Genomic DNA, 26,310 nt, shown 5'->3' with positions numbered 1-26,310 from the left:
CCTTGCAGTCAAAGATGACACTTTCAAAATAAAAATCTCTCTTAAGAAGCAAAACAGATGTGGGGCACCTGGGTGGCTCAGCCGGTTGAGCATCTGACTCCTGATTTCGGCTCAGGTCATAATCTGGTGTTGTGGGATGGGGCCTGGGTTGGGCTCTGTGCTCAGTAGGGCGCCCGCTTGTCACTTTCCCTCTGCTCTCTGTCCACCCCCCCCCCACGCGTGCGTGCACTCTCTCTAAAATAAATTTTTAAAAAAATTTTTTAAAAAGAATGAAACAAGACAGATGAATGCAGGGGAAGGGAATAAAAAGAGAGGGAGGCAAACCATGAGAGACTCTTGCGCACAGAGAACAAACCGAGGGTTGCTGGAGGGAAGGCTGGTGGGGGATGGGTTAAATGAGTGATGGGTGTTAAGGAGGGCATTTGCTGTGATGAGCACTGGGTGTGACGTGTAAGCGACAAATCACTAAATCTTACTCCTGAGGCCAGTATTACACTATAAGTGAACTGACTAGAATTTAAATTAAATCAATCAATCAATCAATGAAATAAAATTGTCTCCTAATGATGACTTGAGCCCTGCCAGTCAGTGGGAGGATCACAGGAACCTGTAGGATCTTACCTGGAACTGACATTCTCTATTGTCATTTCATTCCTGTTTATTTTTCAATTTTCCTTTTGTTTCACTGTGAAGGAAAGATGATGCTCAGTTTTAAACATTAAAACATACAAGTTGCCTAGTTACAATAGAACTAAATGTCTACACGCACACACGCACACACACACACAAGGAAGAGGCAGAAACCCTAAACAGTCATATAATCATAAAATATTTTTATCGGTAATTAAACTCCAGGCCCAGATGACTTAATCAGGAAGATCTACCAAATATTCAAGAATAAATGGTTCTAGTATTATACACATTCTCACAGAGAATAACAAAAGAGGATATACTTTTGTTAGAAGGCAAACATAACTTTGACACCAAACCTATTAAAGGCATCATGGGGAAGGAAATTATTGGCAAGCTCCCTTATGAGAAATCCTAAGCAAAATGTTAGCTGTTCGGACTCTCTGCTCAGCAGGGAGCCTGCTTCCTCCTCTCTCTCTGCTTACTTGTGATCTCTGTCAAATGAATAAATAAAATATTTTTTAAAATATTAGCTGTATATAAGGATGGTAATACATACTGATCAAGCTGCATTTATCTCAGGAGTGCAAAGTTGGTTTAACAATAGAAAATAATTTATTGTAATTAACCACATTAATACGTTAAAGAAGAAAATTTATGGGATCATCACAATAGGTGCAGAAAAGGCATTCAATAAAATTCAACATCCATTCATAATTAAAAAAGAAAACTCAGGAAACTGGGAATTAAAGTGAGCTTCGTTAACAAAAGCCCTATAAAAATAATTATAGTCACCACATTTAATGGTAAAATGTTGAAGGCTTTCCCTTGAGATCAGAAATAAGTAAAGGGTGCTCATTATCATCACCACTTTTGTCAACGTTGTAATGTTGGCCCTAGTAATAAGGAAAAGCTAAAGGCAGGAAAAGACTGTCATTATTCACAGGTGATTTGATGTGGACTATGAAATACAAAGAATCTAGAGATAAATCATTACAGTTATTAAGAGAGTTTAACAAGGTTGCTGGATATAAAATCCATATATAAAACTTACCTATACTTCTATCGGCAGTGAACAGTTCAAAAATGAAATTTTAAAAATTAATATACCATTTGCAATAACATTTTAAAAACACAAAATACCTAGGAATACGTTTCTAAAAGACTCGCAGGCCTTTTGGGGAGGAAATGCTAAAAGTTTAACGAGAGACGTTAAGGAAGACCTAAATAAATGTCCGGATTGGAAGACTCGATACTGTTTCCCCAAATTGATTCACACATTCACGGCAATACCTATCAAGATCATCATACAACGAGCTGATTCTAAACTTTCTATGGAAATGCAGGGCTCCAAGAATAGAAGAGGCGCTCTCTTTTTAAAGGTTTTGTTTATTTATTTGACAGAGAGCTAGAGAGCACAAGTAGGCAGAGGGGTAGAGGGAGACGAAGAAATAGGCTCCCTGCTGAGGAGGCTCCATCCCGGGACCCTGAGATCGTGACCCGAGCCTAAGGCAGACGCTTCGCCGACTGAGCCACCCGGGCACCCCAGGAGGAGACACTCTTGAAGATGAAGGGTGAGGGGAAAGACTGGCTGTTCCAGATTTGAAGCATCACACCATAGACAAAAGTCCATCTCACGTAGATTAGAAACATAAACACGAAAGGCAAAACTAGGACTCTTTTAGAGAAAAATATGGGAGAATATATTCATTGCTAGGAGTAAGCAAGCATTTGGATAGAAGATGCAAAAGCAAAAAGCACAGAGGAAAAGATTGAGAACTGGTCCACATTAAAATCAAGTATTTGGATTCATCAGAAACATCATAAAGAAAATGAAAAGCTACCTAGTGAGATGACCGTCACACATCTATCCGACCAAGGACTTGTGTTGAGCACGCCAAAAGAATTCCAGTTTATTTATTTTCTTAAGATTTTATTTATTTATTTGACAGACAGAGATCACAAGTAGGCAGAGAGAGAGGAGGAAGCAGGCTCCCTGCTGAGCAGAGAGCCCGATGCGGGGCTCCATTCCAGGACCCTGGGATCATAACCCGAGCTGAAGGCAGAGGCTTCAATCCACTGAGCCACCCAGGCGCCCCAGAATTCCACGCGGAAATATCACACAGGAATGCTAACGAACGAACCGTCGCTGTATTTAGTATCACCAACATGATGGTTAGCGAAAAGAAAGAAACAAACTTGGCATTATTCCATTCAGAGAAAGTTCAAAGTAGGCCGGACTAAATTCTTGTTTGGGGAAGCTTCTTTAGGTGATAAAATTCTTTTTAAAATTGTATTTATTTATTTGGGAGAGAAAAACAGAGACAGCAACAGAGAGCATGAGCCAGGAGAGGGGGAAGCAAGCTCCCTGCCAAGCAGATAGTCTGATGTGGGGGCTCGATCCCAAGACCCTGAAACACGACTCAAGCTAAAGGCAGGGGCTTAACCAACTGAGCCCCCAAGCACCCTCAAACAGCTTTTAAAAAAAAGATTTATTTATTCATTTTGGGGGTGGGAGAGGGCCAAAGGGAGAGGGAGAGAGAGAATCCCAAGCAGACACCCTGCTGAGCACAGAGCCTGACACGGGGCTCCATCCCGCAACCCTGAGATCATGACCCGAGCAGAAAGGACCTGAGCCACCTGAGTGAGTCGTTCGCTCAACAGATCGAGCCACCAGGCACCCCTCGAAGAGCTTTACTCAGGTATAACTTACATGCATCCAAATGTAGCACTTAAAGTATACACTTAGTGGGGGGCGCCTGGGTGTCTCGGTCAGTTAAGCGTCTGACTCTTGATCTCAGCTAAGGTCTTAATCTCAGGGGTGTGAGTTCAAACCACACGTAAAAAAATAATAGAACATAGGGGCGCCTGGGTGGCTCAGTGGGTTAAGCCGCTGCCTTCGGCTCAGGTCATGATCTCAGGGTCCTGGGATCGAGTCCCGCATGGGGCTCTCTGCTCAGCAGGGAGCCTGCTTCCCTCTCTCTCTCGCTCTCTCTCTCTCTGCCTGCCTCTCTGTCCACTTGTGATCTCTGTCAAATAAATAAATAAAATATTTAAAAAAAAAATAATAGAACATAAAGTATACAGATTGGCACATTTTGACACATGTATACTCCTGTGAAACCACCACAATCAAGATCATGAACACAGTGATCACCCCCAAAAGAGTCTTCATGTCCCTCTGTAAACTCTTCCCCCCAGCAGTCCCGACGGCCCAGTCCCCAGGCAACACCGATCTGCTTTCTATCACTACGTGTTCATTTGGCTTTTCTAGGGTTTTATGTAAATGGAGTGTAGACTCTTTATATAAATGCGGCATAGACTCCTTTTCTGTCCAGCTTCTTTCACTCAGTGGGATGACCCTCACCTTGTCCCTGAGTAGCATTCCCTGTCGTGGACGTACCACAGGCTGCTTCCCATTCATCCTCCGAAGGACATTTGCCTCGTTGTACCTGGCGAGGGCATAAAGTGCTACCTGGAATGGAGAGAGCCCATGAATGTCTCCCACCTGTGTGCTCAGAACGGACATCCTGTCCTCTGCACCCAGATCCAGGCCTTGAAGTAAGGTGTCAAAAGTGTCTTCTCCAGAGGCTCTTCGGTGACTCAGTCATTAAGCGTCTGCCTTCAGCTCAGGTCATGATCCCGGGGTCCTGGGATCAAGCCCCACATTGGGCTCCCTGCTCAGCGGGAAGCCTGCTTCTCCCTCTCCCTCTGCCTGATACTCCCCCTCCTGTGCTCTCTCTTGCTTGCTCTCTCTCTCTCTCTCTCTCTGTATCAAATAAATAAATAAATAAAATCTTTTTTTTTTTAAAAATAGAATCTTCTCCAAAGACTTGGGGTGAGACTGAGCTTTGCTCGCAGGTCCAGAACTGCAGGACGGGAGCCGCCTAGTTGAAAACACCCGGCGAGCGCCCAGCACGTGGCTGAAAACAGACCCTCTCCAAGGTACGTGCTTCTAGATACGCTGGAGGAAAATCACGACCAGCGTGGAATTCCGTAGTAGCCACATTATCACGCACATCTAAAGGCAGAATACAGACTCTGTCAGACATGCAACTTCTCGAAAATTTCTCTCCTGCACGCTCCTTAGGGAATTGCTGGAGAATATGTCCCTCCCTCGAAAACCTGTGCGGTAAATACACACAACAAAAAAGGACCAGGGCCACGGGGACACGAGTTCCAACAGAGGAAGGAGAGAGGGAACGAAGTCTGCGGAGGAGGGTCTGGCCTGACTTTGGGTTCCAGGTTTGGAAGCAACCAGTCTCCATCGGAAAAAATGTGACCTAAAAGACAGACACATGCAGTCCTTGGTCCCCATCTCAGCCTTGCCACATGCCTGGTGGTCAGTCATGACCTTGCCCACTGGCTTCCCCAGGACGGAGCTCCCACGGAAGCTGAGGCCGGATCCCCGCCCAGAAACTCTGTCCAGCTTCTCTTCAAAGTGATGAGGTTGCCCTCTCCTTACCCATCACCCAGGGCTTTTTTTTTTTTTAAGATTTGTTTATTTATTTGAGAGAAAGAGAGCACGAGTGGGACGGAAGAGGGAGAGGGAATCTTAAGCAGACCCAGCTGAGTGCGCAGCCTGATGTGGGACTCGATCCCACGACCCTGAGATCACGACCCGAGCCGAAACTAAGAGTCGGACGCTTAACCCACTGAGCCGCCCATGCGACCCCATGGCTCAGATTTTATACACCTCAGCTTTCTCATGCATTCAGGTAAAGCAAGCCTTCCCTAGACTTGCATGTTATTTAAATATATCCCTTGAGTATGCAAACATTTGAAATAAATGTTTTGGGGACAGAGGCGCAGGTGTGTGTTGGGAGTTTATCTGTCAGGTCACCGGACATCTGAGGGCTGACTGTAGCCCAGGCACTTTTCAGGCTCCGGATAGAGCAGAGAACAAGGAGCAGCCCTGCTCTCATGGCACGCCCCTTACAGTGGGGGGAAAAAAGCTATCAGGTCTCCAGAATTTGTAACCCTGGGGAGAAACGGGTGCCCAGAAGGACAGCAGAGCCAAGGCACAAAGCGGGATAGCGCGGCTGCTCTTGGAGGTGTGGTACGTAGTCGGAAAACCAGTGTCACAGATTACAGTTTAAGCCAACTCCGTTGTAAAGATTTGAGTATTTCCTGTGTATTATGTTTTGCTATCCTAAATGAACTTTCAGGGCACCTGGGGTCTCAGTCGGTGACGCGTCTACCTTCGGCTCAGGTCATGGTCCCAGGGTCCTGGGTTGGAGCCTGGTGCTCCGTTTGCTGGTCCCCCTCCTCGTGCTCTCCCCCTCTTTCTGACAAACAAATAAATAAAATCTTTGTTTTAACTTTTTAAAAAGATTTTATTTTATTTATTTATTTGACAGAGAGAGAGCGTAAGTAGGCAGAGAGAGAGGGGGGAAGCTAGCCAGTTCTCTGACGTGGCTCCAGCCAGGAGCACGGCTTTGATATGCAAACTAATCAATCCAGTTCGAGACCTCCTGCGGCGGGCGGGCTCCTACCGCTCGGGAGGGGGTCTGCCTCAGCCCTAATCATCCCAGGGGCGGGTGTCAGGCAACTAGAGACACCCGGTAGCCCGAAGCCCACTAAGATTATTAAAACTAGTCAACCCTAAACTGTTCGCCCTGTCCTGCCTTGCCTCTCTCATGGAAACCACAGTCAAGTTTGTGGCATAAACCTTCCCCTCCCTCCTGTTGTCTGCCTCCTGACCGCCCTGCGGCGTCCCAGTGCAGCTCCGCATGGCAGGTGTCCTGTGTCGAAGACCTATGATTGTAATGAACTTTGTTTTTCTTTGTTTTTTTTTTTTTTAGAGATTTTATTTATTGGACAGAGGGAGAGAGAGAGCACGTGCAGGGGAAGAAGCAGAGGGAGAAGCAGGCTCCCCATGGAGCAGGGAGTCTGATGCGGGGCTCCATCCCAGGATCCCGGGACCATGACCTGAGCTGAGGGCTGATGCTTCACCAACGGAGCCACCCAGGCGCGCTCCTAAACTTCGTTTTTCTTTGCTTCCCCTCCATCTTTGCTTGTGGTTACACCTGACTGATCATGCCATAAAAGAATGCAAAACACCAACTTGTGTCATTCTCTTTGTTTTGCCCCAAGGATAAGACTGTTATATTTCTGCCCATTTCTTCACATATTTCCAGCAAACTGTGCTTCCTCTGCTGGAATGAAATACTGCTCTGTTCAGGAAGATTCATTACAGTTTTGGGGTGCCATTTAATATTCTTTGAATCCTCCTTTGTCACACACCAATATTGCTTTCTCCACTGATTAGAAAGGAGGCAGCTGAGCACAGATGCGTCTCTGAAGAGTTCAGCTGCCGCACAGGCTGTTCAGATGAATTGGCACATCTTGGGGACAAACCAGTGAGCCGTGGCTTCGAGCGCAGGCCCACAGGGTATAGGTAAGCCAAGGGGTGTCTTCAGTCATGGGTTCGGGTGCAATCATCCCATTTTGTCAATGAGTGAGAATCTGAAACCCATGCCGAAATGCTTGATGCCAAACGCGAGCAACGCAGGCACACGGAGTGGCAGCACTCCGAAGTCTGACAGAAGACCACGACATCCACGAAGACCACGAACTGTGAGAAACAAGGCTACAGAAATAAAACTCAGAGAAGGAAACCAAGGATGGAGAGAGAGAAGAGGTGGGAGAAAGGTCAAGTGGGCTGATTTCCTTATCTCTCAACAAAAATTGCTCTTATTAGTAGATACTGTTCAATGGGTTTCCTAAGGCTGGAGGGGAACAGGGAGAAGACCTGGAATCAAGGAGGGACTCTTGGTGGGAGCTCCAGCCTTAGGCGTGGAAGCAGTTTCCTACCTGGATGGATCACCAAGCTTCTTCCACATCAACCTCCCAGTACTGCTGGGTGCCCCTTTCCTGGCATTCAATGCCCTTGGTTGATGTAGTTTCTGTTTTCTTGGGAGGAACTTCATGGATAAAATAGCCAGTTTGAGACCACAAGGAAGAGCCCATGGTGGCATCATGGCAGAGGGGAGTGAGAGATAACCACTGACCAAATATTAAGCCAGAAAGAGCCCTGAAGAAATTTCAAAAAATAGAAAAGAATACAGAACACATTCTTTTTAAAAAGATTTTATTAGTTATTTATTTGACAGGCAGAGATCACAAGCAGGCAGAGAGGCAGGCAGGGATTGGGGAAGCCAGCTCCCCGCTGAGCAGAGATGTGGGGCTCGATCCCAGGACCTTGAGATGATAACCTGAGCCGAAGGCAGAGGCTTAACCCGCTGAGCCACCCAGGTGCTCTGGAGCACATTCTTGGAATAGAATGTTGACAATTAAAATGGAAAACAGAACAAAAGCCTACCTTTAGAATTTAAAACTCCCTTTAAAAAAATCTTTGGTTAAAAGAAGTCTAAGAAAAAAATTGCAGAATATCTAGAAAACAGGAATGATGAGAACAGAAAGTACTGAGCTGGAACACAGAGAAACCAGAGAACTAATAAATCAATCTCAAAACTGATTCTTTTGAGAACCCAAAAACAAGACCAAAAGATAAAACAACGGCCAACCTAAGCAAGGGGAGAAAAGAACCAAAAGAAAACAAAATGAAAGGCCCAAACTGGGAAATAACAGAATTGGTCACAAGTCTCCCAGGGTCACAAACAATTTGTGTTATAGGCAACAGAAAAAGTAATTACAGTAGGGGAACCCTTAACCACAGAGAAAGTTCTCATGAAGAGATCCCTGATGCCTGATTGAGCTACTGCCTCTGTTTCAGATGTCACCTCCAGACCCAATCCATTCCAGGAGGAGCAGAACGTCTGTGGCTTCCCAGAAGTCCCTTGGAGGACATCCCTGAACTTAACCGTGGTTAGAACTCGGTCGCTGCCCACCACAGTTTGCCATAGCAGGAGTTCTTCCTGAATTACACAAGAAGAGGGGGAGCCATGGGTGACTGCATGGTTCAGTAGGTTAAGCATCCGACACTTGATTTCATCTCAGGTCATGATCTCAGGGTCGTGAGATCAAGTCCTACGTTGGGCTATACACTAGGTGTGGAGCCTGCTTGAGATTTTCTGTCTCTTCCTCTCCCTCTGCACCCCCCCCCCTCATTACAGAGTGTGTTTGGATATCTGGTAAGGCAGTCTTCTCTTGAGTCAACAGTTTCTTGGCCCATCTTGTATATTTACTGTGATGAACCCTTGAATCATATCCTTAAGTTCCATGACATTCAGGTAAGGGAAAAAATGGATAACGCCTACTGGCATCCTTCAATTTCCAATGTTTCTGTTCCCCTTCCCTCCACTCTCTACCTTTTTAGAGATTTATCTTTTCCTCTTTATCAGGATGAGATGTAAATGTTCTGACAGTTCAAAAGTCAAGTGAAGCTGCTATCCAGTGGTCAAAGATACATTATTATTGAAAGTTAGCACACCTGTGTGGCTCAGTTGGTTAAGCATTAGCCTTCAGCTCAGGTCATGATCTTGGGGTCCTGGGATCAAGTCCTGTGTAGCACTCCTTGTTCAGTGGAGAGTCTGCTTTCTCCCTCTCCCTCTGCCCCTCCCCCTGCCTCTGTCTCTCTCTCTCAAATAAATAAAATGTTTTTTTTAAAGAAAGTTAATAGAAGAGGTTCAAGTGTAATATTTATACTTACAAACAACTAAAGATAACAGTATGAATATCAAATACAGTGTGGCAGGAGTTCCCAAGACCACCCTCAGGAGCACCCAGGCCTTCTGAGTTAGGGCTGTGTCCCATCCTGCAATGAAAACCTATCCTTCCATGTTCTGTGTATATAAGCAAGTTTTCTGCAAGTTGAAAACCAAAGACAAGTTGAAAACCAAAGATAGCATAACCTGAATGTGGGTTATGATATTTATGTAAATATTTTTGATGCCAGATCAAGAAGACACATTCTAGGATTACATTTCCTTTGTATAAATTGAACTGATGAACCCTGGGCCATTGGGAAAGAGAGCTGTTTCAGCATCAAGGTCCAGTGAATTCTCTCTTCTTGTGCACCATTAGTTGGTAAAATTATGACATATTTTACTTTCTTTCTTATTTTGATCATAAATTTGTCATCAGTTCTTGTTTTCCTGTTTCTAGGTGCTTTCCTTTATTTTCTTGTACTAATTAACCATCATCGCATTCAATTTTCTTCAAACTCCCAATCACACCATCTCATATTTGAGTTGACACACACACGCCCTTTCTTTGAATTCTTGGAGTTCTCTCTCCCAGAGCCTGCCATTCTCCTACTTCAATCTGCTCTGGTTGCCAATCAGGCCTTCTGCCCAGTTGGCATCCCTGATATTTCCTATCACTGTGCTCCTGGATTAGATCCACTGTTTTGTGGATCCCACATTTTCCTTTTTCTTGGCTTATACCCTTGTTTTGCTGGAGAACATCCTCAAGTAGTTTCCTAAGAAAGGATATTTGAGAGAAATTTTCTTAGCTTTTGCATATCTAAAAATATTTTAATTCCATTGTCATATTTGATGGATTTTTTTAAAGATTTATCTATTTATTTGACAGATAGAGATCACAAGTAGGCAGAGAGGCAGGCATAGAGAGAGAGGAGGAAGCAAGCTCCCCGCCGAGCAGAGAGCCCGACTCGGGGTTCGATCCCAGGACCCTGGGATCACGACCCGAGCTGAAGGCAGAGGCTTTAACCCACTAAGCCACCCAGGCACCCCCTTTGATGGATATTTTGGCTGGTGTAGAATCTGGATTGAAAACCATTTTTTCTTAGAATTATGAAAACATTGCCCTATTATCTTTTTTTTAAGATTTTATTTATTTATTTGAAAGAGACCACAAGCAGGGAAGAGAAGCAGATGCGCCCCCCAATCCCCACTAAGCAGGGAGCAGGTCACCCTGGGATCCCAGCATCCTGGGGTCATGACCCAAGAAAAAAGGCAGATGCTTAACCGACTGAGCCACCCAGGCGCCATGCCCTATTATCTTTTTTAAATTGTAGCCCTATTATCTTTTATCAGTGTTTTGAAGATGATGCTACTTATTCTGATTCCTGTTCTTTTTTCTCACTTTTATCTTTCAAGAACTCTTGTTAATTGCTTGCTGGACTTCTCAAATTGTTCTTCCTAGTCCTTATATTTCTGCTCATATTTTTTGTCTGTATTGTTTTGTTCTATTTCCTAGCAGATTTCTTCAGTTTTGCCTTTCAATATTTCTATTGGAATTTGAATGTCAATAATCACATTTAATTTCCAATAATTATTTTTTCTTCTCTATTCCTTTTACATAATATTCTATTCTTGTCTTGTGGATACAATATTTTCTTTTAGTTTTCTGAGTATGCTAATTAAATTAAAATTTTCTTTCCATATGTTCCTTGCATTTTCTGGAATTCCTTTAAGTTCATTTTTTCCTATAGGTTATACTTGATTATTTTTAATGTCAAAGACCTTCTTCAAATTTCTGAGGATTCTTAATGGTTTTTTTAGAGGTTTTATTTATTCATTTGACAGACCGAGATCACAAGTAGGTAGAGAGGCAGGCAGAGAGAGAAGAGGAAGCAGGCTCCCCACTGAGCAGAGAGCCCGATGTGGGGCTCGATCCCAGGACCCCGAAATCATGACCCAAGCCGAAGGCAGAGGCTTAACCCCCTGAGCCACCCAGGTGCCCCTCTTAGTGGTTTTTTAATATTTAATAAAGAAATGCTGGATAGCTATTGTGGATTTAATCTGCTTTAGGGAAAATAGGTCTGTTTTCCTGCTATGAGTCTTCCGTGTAGGCCAGGGAACCAAAGAACAGAGTTCACATTCTCCAAATGTTAGAACGAAGAGAAAATTGTTCAGGAGTTGCCAACTTCCATGCCGGAAGCTCTACCTTTCTGTAGACATTTCATTCCATTTCTTTAGAGGATGGTCATGGGTTTTTCTTGCAGGCCTGCACCAGCTGCCAGCTCAGCTACCTGGTAGAGAAGAAGAGCTTCCAACTGTTGCAGTCATTCTGTATTGCGATCTTCAGTTAATTCTCATGTGTTCGGTCCCATTTTGTTCTGTTGCCTTCCACCACATGCCTGCTGGTTCTGAGCCTACTCTGGGGCGCCTGAGTGGCTCAGTGGGTTGACCATCTGGCTCTTGGTTTTGGCTCAGGTCATGATCTTTGGCACTGTGAGCTTGAGCCCACTGGTCGGGGTCCGAGCTCAGGGAGGACTCTGAGGGAGATTCTCTCTCTCCCTCTGCCCCTCCCCCCAAACATGCTCGCTCTTGCTCTCTCTCTAAAGTAAATAAATAAATAAATAAATCTTTAAAAAGGAAGGAAAACTGTGTGTGTGTGCACATACAACTGTGAATATAATGTGTCAGAATTAATTCATTTCTCATCTATTTTCCCATTTCTTAGTACATGTAGTTAGGTTATTAAGTTTTTTTAAGATTTTATTTATTTATTTGGGAGAGAGCGAGATCACAGAGGCAGAGGGAGAGGGAGAAGCAGACTCACCACTGAGCCTAGAGCCTGATGTGGGGCTTGGTCCCAGGACCCTGAGATCATGACTTGGGCTGAAGGCAGAGGCTTCACCGACTGAGCCACCCAGGGCCCCCAAGGTTATTAATTTTTCTAGATGACTACTTTAGCTACATAACGTAGGTCATTGTTTGTCATTTCTGAAGTTTATCATTTTAGCTGTTGTTTCCTCTTCAGCCAGAGTTATTTTGAAGTCTGTTTTAAAACTTACAAGTGGAAAGTGGTTTTTCATTTTGTTTTGTTTTACTTTTGCCCATTCTTTTGTTCCTAAATTTGAATCTTATCACAAAGTTGCCGGAGACTGGACTGTATGATTTCAACATTTTGGAATTTACTGAGACTTTTTTTGAGGTGTCTAATTCATAAGTAACTTTAGGAAATTTTCCATAGTGCTTGAAACAAATTTATGTTCTTAATTTTTTGTTATCATCTGGGATGCTAGTTCTACAACTCCAGACCACCCGTTTTGCCCTTCTTATTTTCCATTGCCTTTTTGGATGTGCTTTCCTAAAAGTAAATATTCCTATCAGTCCAAGGAATTTTTAGACAGATCAATTAGGAGTTGGTGCTCTGTCTGTCATATTGATAAAATCCTTCTGGTAGTTGGTTTTCTGTCAATTGCTAGTCATACTATATTTTCCTGGTTTTTCTAAAAGATTTTATTTATTTATGAGAGAGAGAGAGAGAGAGAGAGAGAGAGACAGCACAAGGGGGGGGGGCGGCAGAGGGAGAGGGAGAAACAGACTACCCCTGAGCAGAGAGCTCGATGTGGGGCTAGATCCCAGGACCCCGAGATCATGACCTGAGCCAAAAGCAGACACTTAACCAACTGAGCCACCCAGGTGCTCCAGTTTTCCTGGTTTTTATCTTTTACAGTCCAAATTTTAAGGGGACCCATTTAAAAAATATTATAGCCCATTTCTAAAAATGACACATTATTAATTCTACTGGTGAATACTTTAAACTCTACTATGTTTTTCTACTTTTCAATGGCAAAAGTGAAATTGTATTATTTAAGCCTTGTTTAGTCAAACTAAGGAATTCAGCAAGATCCTCTTCATTGGTTTTCTTTTTCAAAAATGTCTTGACTTCTAGTCTTGTACACGTACTCTTCCCAATCTAGAATTAACTTGTTACAGTCCACAGAAACTCCTTGATTTTGACTTGGGGAAAAGAATCTCCAGATTAATTTATGAAGAATTGGCATCTTTATTGTGTAACTCTTTCCTTCCAGGAATGCAGTAGTTTGTTTGTTTTTTCTTACTTGACAGAGACAGAGAGAGAGGGAACACAAGGAGAAGCAGGTTTCCCACAGAGCAGGGAGCCCAATGTGCGGCTCGATCCCAGGACGCTGGGATCATGATCTGAGCCGAAGGCAGACGCTTAATGACTGAGCCACCCAGGCGTCCCATCTTTCTTTATTTTTTTTAAATCTGTGATTAGCACTTTATTTTCTTTATTGTGTTATGTTAGTCACCATACAATACATCATTAGTTTTTGATATGGTGTTCCAAGATCTCTCCCTCCCTTCCTTTCTTCTTTCTTTCTTTCGTCTTCTTTTATGTTTTTCAGTCAAGTTTTATAGTTTTTAAATATAGGTTTTTGGCATTTCTTAAGGTTATTCCCAGCCATTTTATAATTTTTGTAGCCAGAGTAAGTTGAGTCTTTTTTTAGAATTACATTTCCCAGCTTTTTATTACTGGCTATATCTATATGTCTGCATCCTAAAAACCAGGGAATTGATCGTTCCTTACTGAGGCTAATGGGTTTTTCTCCTCCTGATGAAATTCCAAGGATGAGGTTTCAAAGAGAATCGGAGGAGGACACCTGTGTTTTATTTTACATGAACGATGTTGCACCATAGATCTTGTTCTGTTTCTTGTTTTGTTCTCACCTAACACCACTAAATACGATGTTTGCTCTGAGCTTTTCAATAGATACCTTTGATTAGATTGAGGAAGCTCCCTTCTACTCATAGCTCTCTGAGTTGTTTTCCTCATAAGTAGGTGTTGTATTTCATTAAACACTTTTCCTGCATCTATTGAAATAATCATATAATTTGTTCCCCTTAAATGTTAAGATTGATTTCTAATTTTAAACCATCCTTGCATTCTTAGCATAAATTTCAACTTGGTTATGAAATATAATTATAATCTGCTGGATTCAGTTTATTTGTCTAGCATTTTTACATCTATCTAACATATCCTATAGCATACTTTCATTGGTTTTCTAGGAATTTGTTCATTTTATGTTTTCCAATTTTCTGCCATACAGTTGTTTATAATATCCTTTTAAAATTTTATGTCTTATCTACTACCTATTGTATAATCTATATATCTGTGGTTGCATCTCTTTTTCATTTCTAATATAATTTGTCTTTCCTCTCTTTATATTTAGGTTCTTAAAGGGCTGGCTTTTTCTTTTCAGCTTTTCAAAGAATCAGCTTTTGATGTTCCACTCCTATCATTCGTTTCTGTTTCATCCTTTCTATTCATTCTTAATTGTCTTCCTATTTTCTCCAGGTTTACTCTGCTGTTTCTTTTTATAATTTCTTTTCTTTTTTTTAAGATTTTATTTATTTATTTGAGAGAGAAAGAGAGCAAGATCACACACACTTGGGAGCAAGCACAAGCAGGGGGAGGAGCAGAGGGAAAAGGAGACTCCTGGCTGAGCATGAATCCTGACGTGTGGGGCTCTATCCCAGGACTCTGAAATCATGACCTGAGCTGAAGTCATACACTTAACTGACTGAGCCCCCCAGTTACCCCTCTTTTATAGCTTCTTGAGCTGAATGCTCAACTTGTTGACTTGTTAACCCAAACGCCTACTCAACACCTCCACTTGCACATCTAATAGGCACCCAAGCTTAACATGGTCAAAACGGAACTCTTGATATGTACCTCTGAAAATGTGGTTTCGTACAATTTTCCCCATCATAGTGAAAGGTACCGATTCATTCAGTTGCTCAGTGGAAAACTCAGGAATCATTCTCGTTCCTTCTCTTTCTCTATACATCTAATCTTTTCTACTCGACGTTGAAAATCCAGAATGAGTGTTACAATATCTCAGAACCTCCACTGCTACCACCCTAGTTCATGCCACTATCACTTCTCCTAGACGGTTGTCAGGGTCTCCTGACTGGACTTTTGTTCCTAGTTTTGTCCCTCACGGACAACTCTCCACACTGCACATACAACATGGATCTGATGATGTTAACTCTCAGTTCAAAGTCCTCCAAAGGCTTCATCTCAGGAGAGGCTCCCAGTTCCCATGGTCGTTCTAGCTGCCTCTCCAACTGCACACCCTGCTATTCTCTGGCCACATAAACTTTCTTCCCAACATGCCAGGCTCAGTAGCTCCTCAGGGCTTTTGAACTTGCCTGGAATGTTCTCTCCACAGATATCCATATGGGGAATAAAACAAAGGCAAAAGTCTATAGATATCTAAATAGCACCCCTTTACTCTTGCTTTGTGTGTCTCAAAACCCTTATCACTATGCAATACTATATTATATACTAATTTGTATGCTTAGTATGAATCTTTGCCACAAGAATGTTTACTGTCTTGCTCAGTACTGTGAATCCAGAACCTGGAACAGTGCCTGGCATGTAGCAGGTACTTAATAAATGAAGGGGAGCCACCAAATCAGAATTAGAAGGTTCCTTGTTTTTTTTTTTAAGATTTTATTTATTTATTTGAGAGAGAGAGAGTGAGAGAGAGAGAGAGCTTGAGAGGGAGAGGGTCAGAGGGAGAAGCAGACTCCCTGCTCAGCAGGGAGCCCGATGCGGAACTCCATCCCAGGACTCGAGGATCATGACCTGAGCCGAAGGCAGTTGCTTAACCAACTGAGCCTCCCAGGCGCCCCTAGAAGGTTCCTTGTTAAGCACAGAACCAGTACAAGGAGCATTGGATGAACTAGATAGGTGGAATACGATTAAGGTTGCCTTGAGAAATAGTCCTGTCCTGCACACCCTATTGGATAAAACTTTTCCCATACTCCTAAATATTTTTCTGACCCAGAATTGCTGGATCTTAGCTCACAAATCACCTTTTCTAGCAAGTGTTCCCTCTCCCCTCCTGGCAGAACTAAGTGTTGCTTCCTTGTGCTCTCAGTGCCCCTTCTCCACACCTCCACCAAAGCATCTGATACAACAATGACAGATCTCGGTGCAGCCTGGCCATGCACAGTCTTCTCCCACCAGAGTTTCAGGAAGACCACGGCTGTGGTTTGTTATTTATTCCCTGACCCTGTGAGAGTGTGGCATAGGGCATGGGGCACACGGCAGGCCCAGATGGAAAAGAATGCAACGGGAAGGGCCCTGAAACGAAGGTCGGTTGTCTGGAACAACGTCAGGCTCCAGGCTAGGCAAGTTTGCTGCTCCTAGTGAAGGTGGTGATACTGAGAAAATACAGGTGCGGTGAAACTCTTACAGCAGCGTAGTTTGTGCGTTTGTGTACAGCGGGTCAACGGCCCAGGAGGGCCACGCAAAAAACGCGTGCGGAGCCTAGGCCTTCACTTGCCCCAGCATCCGCAAGGGCCCATTAATCCTTAATATTCAAATTCCTCCCACTAAACCAGCCCCTCCGCGCCCTAGCCGCCTCTTTCCCCCAAATGACGGTGGATGGCAACCAATCGGGAGCTGGACAGGGTTTCCACCCACTTTTCCCTAGCGGGAATGGACACCAACCCCAGCCAATTGATAGCATCGTCACCGAGACCCCGCCCCACCCTGGCCGCCGCACCCAATGGCGGGAGGGCTCGCGGCGGTGCCGGGGGCGGGGCGCGGGCGCGCAGGTGCAGCAGCGCGCAAGCCGGACGGGAGGGCGGGGCGCGACGTCGGCCGTGCGGGGTCCCGGCGTCGGCGGCGCGCGCGCTCCCTCCTCTCCGAGAGAGGGCTGTGGTAAAAGCCGTCCGGAAAATGGCCGCCGCCGCCGCTGCCGCGCCGAGCGGAGGAGGAGGAGGAGGCGAGGAGGAGAGACTGTGAGTGGGACCGCCGCGGCCGCGGGCGGGGACCCTTGCCGGGGGGCGGAGGGTAGGGGCGGGACGAGGCGCGGGAGGGGCCCGCGGGGTCGGGCGACACGGCTGGCGGATGGCGTCCCTCCTCTCTACCCTCCCCCTCCCGCCGCCACCGGTGACGGCTCTCTCACCCCCACCCGGCCCGTCACCCGCACTCGCGGTGACCGTCCTCGGCGCGGTCGTCCAGGGCCGACTTCGCCTGGCGCCCCCCTCCCTCCCGCCTCCGGCGCGCATCCCGGCCCCCGGCCCCGCGGGCGCCCCTGTCGCCGGGGTTTTGCCTGTCGGGGCTGCGCGCGCGTCGTGCCCTTCTCGGGGCTTCGGGCCCGCGGCGTCGTCGCGCGCCCGCCGCCCCGGCCTCTCCCTGGATCGCGCTCTCCCCTCTCCCTCCCTCGCGCGCCCCCTGTGCCGTTACTCGGCCCCCCCACCAGCGCGCGTGCGCAGTCCGCCTCCCGTCGGGAGAGTGCGCCACAAGGGCTCCTGCGCTCTCACCCCCATCTCCAGGCTTTGCCTCCCCCTCCTTCTCGCCCATTCCATGACTTTCTGGCCCCAGTGCGAGCGAGTCGGTCCACCATCTCCTCTCCCCTCCAGCAGGAAAAGTAGGTGGGAATTATTGCCCACCCACAAAAGGGACTAGACGTTGTGTTCCTGGTCCCACAACTCATCATAAAGAGGCGTTTATAGTTCCCATCATGAACCTTAGATAGGGACTGTGTGTCCGGGAGCACCGGAGGCTCTTCGGTGGGAGTGCGCCCCCAGGGTCTTTGGGGGTTCCGTGGCCTCAGAATGTGAGCGCCCTCCCATCCTCCCCGCCCCCCTTCGCCGGAGATCTTCTAGTTACATAAGTGGAGTGGGACATAGTATGTAACCGGCTTCTATAGTCCTGGAGCGCGCCCTGCTCAAGATCATCATTACCAGATGGGGCAAGTGCATCGCATCGCTGTGGTTCCTGTCAGTTGCCCCCTGAAAGTTTATTTTCTTCTTAGTTTGGTTATAACTGAATTGCCCACACTGAAACTCAGGTGACTTTTACATGCTGTGGCAATGTTACTGTGGTTTTGCCCTGAAGACTTAATGTCATTGTAAAGAGTCTAAAAAAATTGCTTTCACAGAGGAGACCGTTTATGACCTTGCTAAGTGGACCTGAGATTGGGAAAGCTTGCTCTGGAATACCTACCTCTGTGGTGGTCGCCTGTGTTGAGTGTGTTCATTGTGGATTGGTCACAGCAGAAATGGGCTCCACCACAAAAGTGATATTCCTGACTCATGGTCAGGCAGATGTGTGCTTCTGGTTCTTTTTCCAGGAACAGGAATGGACTCTGCAGAGCCATTCACACATTGTGTCTCTGTTCTGTGGGGGATCAGTACCCCAAATTGTGAGATGGTAGGATTGAATTCCCGGGGGGGGGGGTTGGTGGTGGTGAAAGCAAATCTAGCAGCGCCTGATGCCAAGTGGCTTAGACTTTGGGAGACTCTCACAAGTTTTAGGTGTTTTGTTATACCAGAAAAATGAAGCTTATTTGTGCCGTGATAGTAAAATTCAGTGTTAATAGGCAATTATTACTTGAGAAGAAATTCGTGTTTCATGGCCAGAATTTTCATCTGGATCTCAGCAACTTCAGTTAACAACAAGAGTACGCTGACCTCTTGTGTCTTTTGATATCTGCTGGATCCTTATTTTAAAAAACAAACAAGAACAAACAAACAAAAAACGGTATCTAGGTTTCTTCGGTCTTTTAGGAATTTCCACCAGGGCTTTAGGGAGTAGGCTTATTTATGGACCTTTTATGACTAATATTTCAAATGCCAGTCAGGAAGCCCGGGAAACACTTGCTTTTATTTTCTTACCGGGACACATGAGAACCTTAAGGGACACAGTCCATCTAGTAGAGTACAGTTGGTTAAATGAGTTGTTACAGATACCCATTTGTGGCACGTCAGCTTGGTGGCTTGTTGGCTTGGTGACAGATCACTGAGGGACTTTCCTAGCCACACACTCGCGTAAGCCCACTTGACAGAGATTCCAAGGTTTGTGCATCTCGGCCTATGACGTGCCAGGACGAAGACTCTGCTTTGTTTTGCATCATTGGCAATGCACTTGCCTTCTCGAGTGCCCCTCCAGTTAGCTGTTCATCATACCTCTAGCCTTTTAAGCAGCACAGGCAGCTTCCAGAACGTAGTTTCTCTGAAAAGTGCCTGGTGGCATCTGAAGTCAGTATGTTCTAATAGCTTGAAGAGACCTGCAGCTTTCTTGCTTCATGGGCTCTCACGGCATCCTGTTTCTTGTTACAGATGTGTCTGGAGTGCTTTAGAGCTACAGTACCAAGTCTTTATTTCACCCAATAGAGCATGATGCAGTCAAACTCTACTCTGACTTTTGTGCTGTTGATGTATTGGGAGGGTTGGAATACAATTTTGTGTTCTCTTTGCAATTTCTAGCCAGAGTCATTGTTTCCCGTTCACCTTGCCTCTGTGTGGCCAAAGCTAGAAGGGGTGGAGTGGCAAACTGTGGAGTTTAACAAAAAGAAGCTGTGGAGTTTGGCTAGATAAGTCCAATATGATGTTGCCTCCGCTCGAATACTCCATCCCCTGTGTGGGCACTGAATGAGAACCTTGCTTCTTTCATCTGAAATAGAGAAGAGCAGAAGCAAAATTGTTAGTTCCTTACTCCAGTCCAGTTTCCACCGCTGACCCACCTGCCTGGGACTATTTGCATGATAAATGACATGTCCTGGAACCTGTCATCGTTTATAAAGGTGACTGTCAGTAGAAATCTTTTAATTGGCTAGGCAGTTTGTCGCCAGGCTACCTGAGTTATCTGTGAGGAGAGAATCCCAGAAAATGTTTGACATTCGTAGTGACTATAGTTGACCTTTGAACGATGCAGGGATTAGGGGCCCCGACCTCTCACCCCCGTGCAGTTGAAAATCCACGTATAATTTCTGACCCCCCCCACCCCAGATCTAACTGCTAATAGCCTACTGTTGACCGAAAGCCTTATTATTAACTTAAACAGTTGATTGATGCATATTTTGTATGTTATGTGTAGTATATACCGTATTCTTAAACACAACAAGGAAAATGTTATTAAGAAAATCATAAGGAAGAGAAAATACATTGATAGTACTGTACTGAAAAACATCTGCATGTAAGTGGACCCGAACAGTTCAAACCTGTGTTGTTCAAGGATCAACTGTAGTTTTTTAAGCACATGGGGGTGGAGGGATGGGGGGAAACAGTCCTGGACTGGTGGCGAGTCCCAGGCAGCGCAGCAGGACACCTGCTTGTTTTCACTACCCTCCGCTGCGGTAACATGCATGCAGACCAGCCTCATGTGGCCGGCAGACACAGTCTGTCTTTTTTCTTGGGCAGAGCATTATTTCTGCTTCAACGGAAGGACCTTGTCTCAATTCTTCTGTACCAGCCTTCTCCAGTCAGATTGCTGTTGTCACCACTGTGACCACTGTGCCTTTTCCTCGTTTCCAGTAGGACAGATGTGAATGGGTTCTTCTTCCTTGGGCTCACTTACACAAAGTTATGCTCTTCTGCCTTTATCTGTTCTCTTCTGCCTTTCTCTTGCAAGGAACCTTTTCCTATTGAAATCTTGATTTGCGTGCCATTACTTAAATACTTGGTTCTGCCATTTTTGATGGTAGGTATGGTGTTGGGGGGATCTGAGTGGGAGTGGGTATTTGGTGGCAGGCAGGGCATCCCCATTCCCATATCGAAGGGGTGTGTGTGGCCATTCTACTCAAGAATAAAGCCTTGGCCTTTATAACTTCTTCGGGGCATACTTACTGGGTCTGCTGGCACGTGAAGGTGTCCTCAGCATGGCTGTTCTGCAGTTCCTGCAAATGTCTGTACTGCGGGGAGCAAGCCTTAGGAAGGGTTGACTTGTCTTCCTTGCCTAGGAGCTGGGGGCATCATATATATGAACCTGCAAATTACTGTTCCATTGGGTTTTACTTACCTGCTTTCATTTGCTTGCTCTTTTTTCCGTGAAATCTTGAGTTAATCAAAGATCTTAAAATTTCAGAGCTGGAAGGAACCTTAGTCCAGCTCCCTCAGTTTACAAGTAAAAAACCATGGCTCTGAGAAGTTGTAGCTTTGCCAGGGCCTCCCAGCCAAGATACTGGTTTGATTTTTATTCTGTAGCTAACTGAGTAGTACTGTTACCTTGACTTCTGGATTTCAAAGTATTCTATGACTCCACTGTTTAAGGGAATTCTAAGGCCTCACTGCACCTCAATAGATAATTCTAGGTACCATCCCAGTAGTTATAGACCAGATGTAGAAGACTTGGTTGGTGTTGACCTTCCTCTGGGTTTAATTACATGAGTAATTGTTAGTGTGAATAGTCTCTAAATTGTATACTGGAGGCTTTTTTAGTGTAAAGGTGGAAGTGCTGCTCTTGGGCCCCACGCTAACCAGAGATTAGCTAATACGGGGCAGTTTAGATTTTAACAAGGAAATGATGTTATCTTGATGAAAAATGTAATGACAGAAGTCTTCTTTTGAATATATTCAAAAGCAAAAGAGAAACTATCAAACTAATAACTTAGTTTGTTGAGCATTGTGATTTAACTGATCTGAGGCTTAAAAGTGATCGCTCTGAAACAGAGTTGAGTATATTGGAGGAGGGCTTTGGATCTCCCAGGGCGTTTGGTTTCTGTGGTGCTGTTTCCCCCGCCCCCTCAGGGTTGAAGCTCCTTTAAGTGATGTTACAGCAGCTCGTTTCAAATTCAGCTGCTTGAAAAAGAAGGGAGACTTTGCCTCTGGATTTCATGTGTTCTTTTTCGGATGACATTCTGATGTTGAATGTTCTCTTGAACATGTTTTCTCTCTGTATGACGTAGTGCAAGAAATACTTACCAGGGATCACCGCTGACAGTACGCTTTATAGTGCCAAAGTGTCCCTCAGAGGTGACTTGTGATAGTGTCGGTTCTAACACACACGAATCTTTATTTTAGCATGTGTGTTATGTGCTAGGAATTTGAGGTTTATCCTTTGTTTCTAGTAGGTAAGCTGGGAAATAGCATAGTACTTTGTCTATATGTTTATCTTCAAAATGTCCCAAATAGCCCTGGGAAAAAGGTCGTGCAGCACAATGGGGGCTTTCAACTTACGATTTTCTTTGTTTTAGGCTCCATAAAAATACAGACTCACCAGTTCCTGCTTTGATGTGACATGTGACTCCCCAGAATACATCTTGCTTCTGTAGACCAGCTCCAACAGGATTCCATGGTAGCTGGAATGTTAGGGCTCAGGTAAGTAACCTTCCTTTTTTTTTTTTTAGTATATGTCCTGGTTTGGCCATCTGTTTTTAAAAAAAAAACAAAACAAAACAAGGAAAAAAAACAAGATGTACTACTCTTGGACAGTATAAAAGTACCCCAAAGACTAAAGCTATAACTGTGCCAAACTGTGCCATATAATAAAAAAAAGTCACTTCCCTGAGCCCTGAAAGGTCAGTTTGGGTAGGGTTACTTGGTAGCCACAGCGTGATCTGGGGGCGGGCGTCAGATTAGAGCCGGAACTGGTGATCTGCAACTTCAGTTCACCTTGAAGCAGGTCAGCCGAGCCGAGGGCGCCCTGACCCAGCTCTTCACCTGCCACTGCTGCTGTTGCCTAGCGGTCTTCAGCGTGGTGCTTTGTTTGCTTTGGTTTTGGGTAAATGACTTCCTGGTCAATGTTAGTGAGCAGTGGTAAAACATTTTCAGGTACGGGAACCGGTGCGCGGCCCCCTAGAAGGATGGCTTCCTGAAAGCTGTCACAGAACCACAGAGCGCACCGCTAATGGCTGTGCTTGCTACCCTCCTCCCACGGGAACTAAGGAGAGCACCCAGACACGGGTCTGGCTCTTGAGACTGTAGAGTAGGATGAGTGCCTTTGGAAAAGCTGAGGATCCAAGCCATATGAGGTCTGACACTCAGGTGCTCTATAAGCCACACTTTTGGCCACCTTGGTGCCATTGTGTGGGATTTAATTTTGTAAAAATGAGTGGTTCCTTAATTCTCAACTGTCAGGCTCAGTACTTCAAGCTTTTTTAAAATCAGTGGTCACTCCACATTTGATGTTTTGACACCTGGATTTCAAAATTCCATGTGGTAAGGCAGAACGTACTGATTGAATTTTTCCATTTCTTTTCCTAAGAAAAAATGTGAGTTTACGCATACGCTGCCATTGTGATTCCCGCTGAGAACCCCAGGTAGCACTTTGTTGTCTCTCTCTGGTGGTTTCTGACACCTGAGTCTAAAGCTTTGTGGCCATCCATAACATTGCCTGTTAGAGGACTGTGTGAGGGCAGGGCTGGGGTGAGGGAAAATAGAAGGTGTGGAACGAAGTGAGGAGCATTGCGCTGCCTCCAAGTCCCAAATTTGGTTCCAGTCCCGATCCTGTGACTCAAATTGTCATTTCTGCTTTATTGCTGTGGGGTGTACTCTGGGCCCTGTTGACAGGACGTCCTTTGTACACCACATATTTATGCTGGTGGGAGTTGTGTGGCTGGTGCTTTGTGCATTGTCTCAGAAATGGTGTGGACTAAATGTATCATGGCAGTGACTGCATTTCTTCTGGTAGATGTGAGGCCTGGGGGTGGTTTATGTTTTTCATAGTCTTTTTCTCAGATTATGAATGGATTTTATAAAACAGGCAGTGGTCAGTCTATATAGTTTCTTCTAATACATGTAGAAAGGAAGAGATATTTAGAAAAATATCTGTTACAAGTGGGAAAGACACAGCCATTTGAGCTTCAAGAAACTGAAGGGAATTCTGCAAGGACAGAACCTGTCTTTACTAGATAAGTTTCTTATCTTATTATTTTTCTTTTTTTCCTTTTTAAAAAAATTATAAAAATAATGCATGCTTTTATAGAAAACAAACCATTTTAAAGTATACCATGTGAAAAGATGAAAGCTCACCATTACTCTCCATGCTCGCGATGCCCAGAGTAACAACTATAAAATGCAGGTCCTGAATCTTCTCAGGCTGTACAGATGTGCACATTTTGTGTTTTAACAAAATGAGGATGATACTATACATATTTTGCATCTGACTTGTGATATATTTCTCTCTGCCTCATTTCTGTTAAGTGGCGGTGTGATCTGGTGCCGACTTACTGTCATGCCTTGTCCCCCTGTTGACTTTCCCGGCGGTTCACTATTAAAGATGCTGCTGGATGAACTTCCACATGCGCTGGTCTTTCTGAAGAACAGCCGCCTAGACTCGGAATTGCTGAGGGTGCTGCCACATCACCCCTAAAGTGGCTGTCGCGGTTCCCATGGCAGTATGAGAAAGTGCCTCTTTCCACACCCTCCCAGAACTGGATGCCCATCGTTTAAATCTGTGCTCCTCGGGCCGCTCCTGGGGCCGGGCCTCAGTGTCTGCAGCCATTGTACTTGGCCTTTGGGAGTTGCTTGCCTGTGGGTGTCCTGCCTTCGCTGCTCCGTCAGGGTATTAGTTCTTCAGTTGATCTGTAAGAACTTGTAATGTGTCAAGGATACCCTCTGTCATCACGCAGATACTTCTCCTACCTTGTCGTATATCTTTTGATTCTGCTTGTCTTCTTTGATATACAAAATTTCTGTTAGGATTTTTTCTTTTACTTTTATACTTCGTCCTTTCCTACCTGAAGAACATGTCAATATCCATCCGTATGTTTTTCTTCCTAAAAAAAGATTGATGTACTATATTGATACATACAAAAGAATTATAGGTAAGTTTTCCTGTTTTTCATATGGTTATAAAAATGCCTCTTTCATGTGGAGCTTTGGGTCGGGATGAGGTCTAGAGCCCACTTAGCCGGTTGTGTCATAGCCGTTCGGTGAGGCAGTCGCCTCGTCTCCACCTTTAGTGAAGTCTTCACTTTTAGACTTGAGTTCGAGTGAGCAAAGCATCTCTTACTTTTTTCTTTCTGAAGTTTTTCTTTATGAGACTTGATGGCTAGCTGGTCAGCATATAATCATCTGTTCATTCCCCCCAACAAGTCCTGGAGCCCCTGATTCAAGGTAGAGGCAGTCTGGGGCCCTACAAGTGTCGCTTTCTCCTTGACTTGGGCGGGGCCAAAGAGGCTGCAGTACCAGTGGCAACGGCTCCAGTGCTCATTCCAGAAGACTCGAGAAAATAGTGGATCTTCACAAAGTAGGTTTTGGATAAACTAGGAGGAATCCAGAGGGTGTGTGTGCATGTGCGTGCATATATGCGTGCGTGCGCGTGTGTGTTTTAGATTCTGACACAGAAGTGAGCGCTTAGGGTAGACTGCAACATAAGCGTCGTTTGTTTCCTAACTCGTGTAATTGCAGGCTGATTTTTGTCTTGAATTATGATGAGGGCTTTTTGCTGGTGAAACAGTTCTATATTCAGCTAGCTTGGTTGTGATGGGATAAAAGTTGTGTACTGATAAAAATGGTAATTTTCTTCTATGATGATTTTGAAGCATTTCTGTAATAGCTCATAAAAATAAAGGCAGGCTTTTGGTGAATATATTCTTAGGGAAAAAGTAATTTTTTGCAGCTTTCATCATTTAAATCTAATAAATAACCTTAAAACTGAAGTGGAATCCTGATTTGGATTGAAAATTATTTTTTACTTAATAAAGGATATAAATGATTTATAATTAAGAAAAAGCTTCTTGTATAGGCTGGGTTTTTTTAATGAACTTTTTAAAATGGGTATATAGTACAGAACGAAAAAGGTTGTGTAAGAGGTTATATGGTTAAAGAGCTACTTGCCACCCTGTCCCCAAATAGCCATTTCTCTCCATGGAGGCAGCCATCATTACCAGTTTCTTATTAATTATGTGTGTGTGTGCCCGTGCACACGCACCTGGGTGTAATTTTTAGATTGTGGTAAAATATACCTAACATTTAGCATTTTAGCCACTTTTACACGTACACTTCTGTGACATTAAGTATATTCTTGTGCAACCGTCCCCATTATGTATCTCCAGAACCCTTCTCATCTTGCAAAACTGAAACCATCTCCATTAAACCCTAACTCCCTGTTCCCCCTCCCCCACCTGGCCACTACCCTTCTTCCACTTTCTATTTCTATGAAATTGACTATTCTAGATATTTCATATTGTTATCTATTTTATAATTGTGTTTACATATTTTGTGGGCATGTACACACACAAGGATGGGTGTGCGTTTTTACACAAACGGTAAAACACCTTGCACATTTCCAAAATTTGCTGTTTTTAGTTAATGT

The 26,310-nt window shown here is 44.6% G+C and overlaps 1 protein-coding gene across 1 annotated transcript in view; it reads left to right on the top strand.

The window, feature by feature from the left end:
• Nucleotides 1-16,925: 16,925 nt before the first annotated feature.
• MECP2 (methyl-CpG binding protein 2) overlaps nt 16,926-26,310 on the top strand; it is a 56,702-nt gene continuing 47,317 nt past the window's right edge. The window contains exon 1 of the mRNA XM_032846326.1: nt 16,926-17,069. Coding sequence (XP_032702217.1) covers nt 17,008-17,069 — 62 coding nt within the window. The 5' untranslated portion in view covers nt 16,926-17,007. The remainder of the gene's footprint in view (nt 17,070-26,310) is intronic.

This window comes from Lontra canadensis, unplaced genomic scaffold, assembly GCF_010015895.1.
Source record: "Lontra canadensis isolate GAN:19392208 unplaced genomic scaffold, GSC_riverotter_1.0 scaffold174, whole genome shotgun sequence".
Taxonomy (NCBI): Eukaryota; Metazoa; Chordata; class Mammalia; order Carnivora; family Mustelidae; genus Lontra; species Lontra canadensis.
The sequence above is the reverse complement of the archived record's forward strand: the minus strand, read 5'-3'. Positions and strand labels throughout refer to the sequence as shown.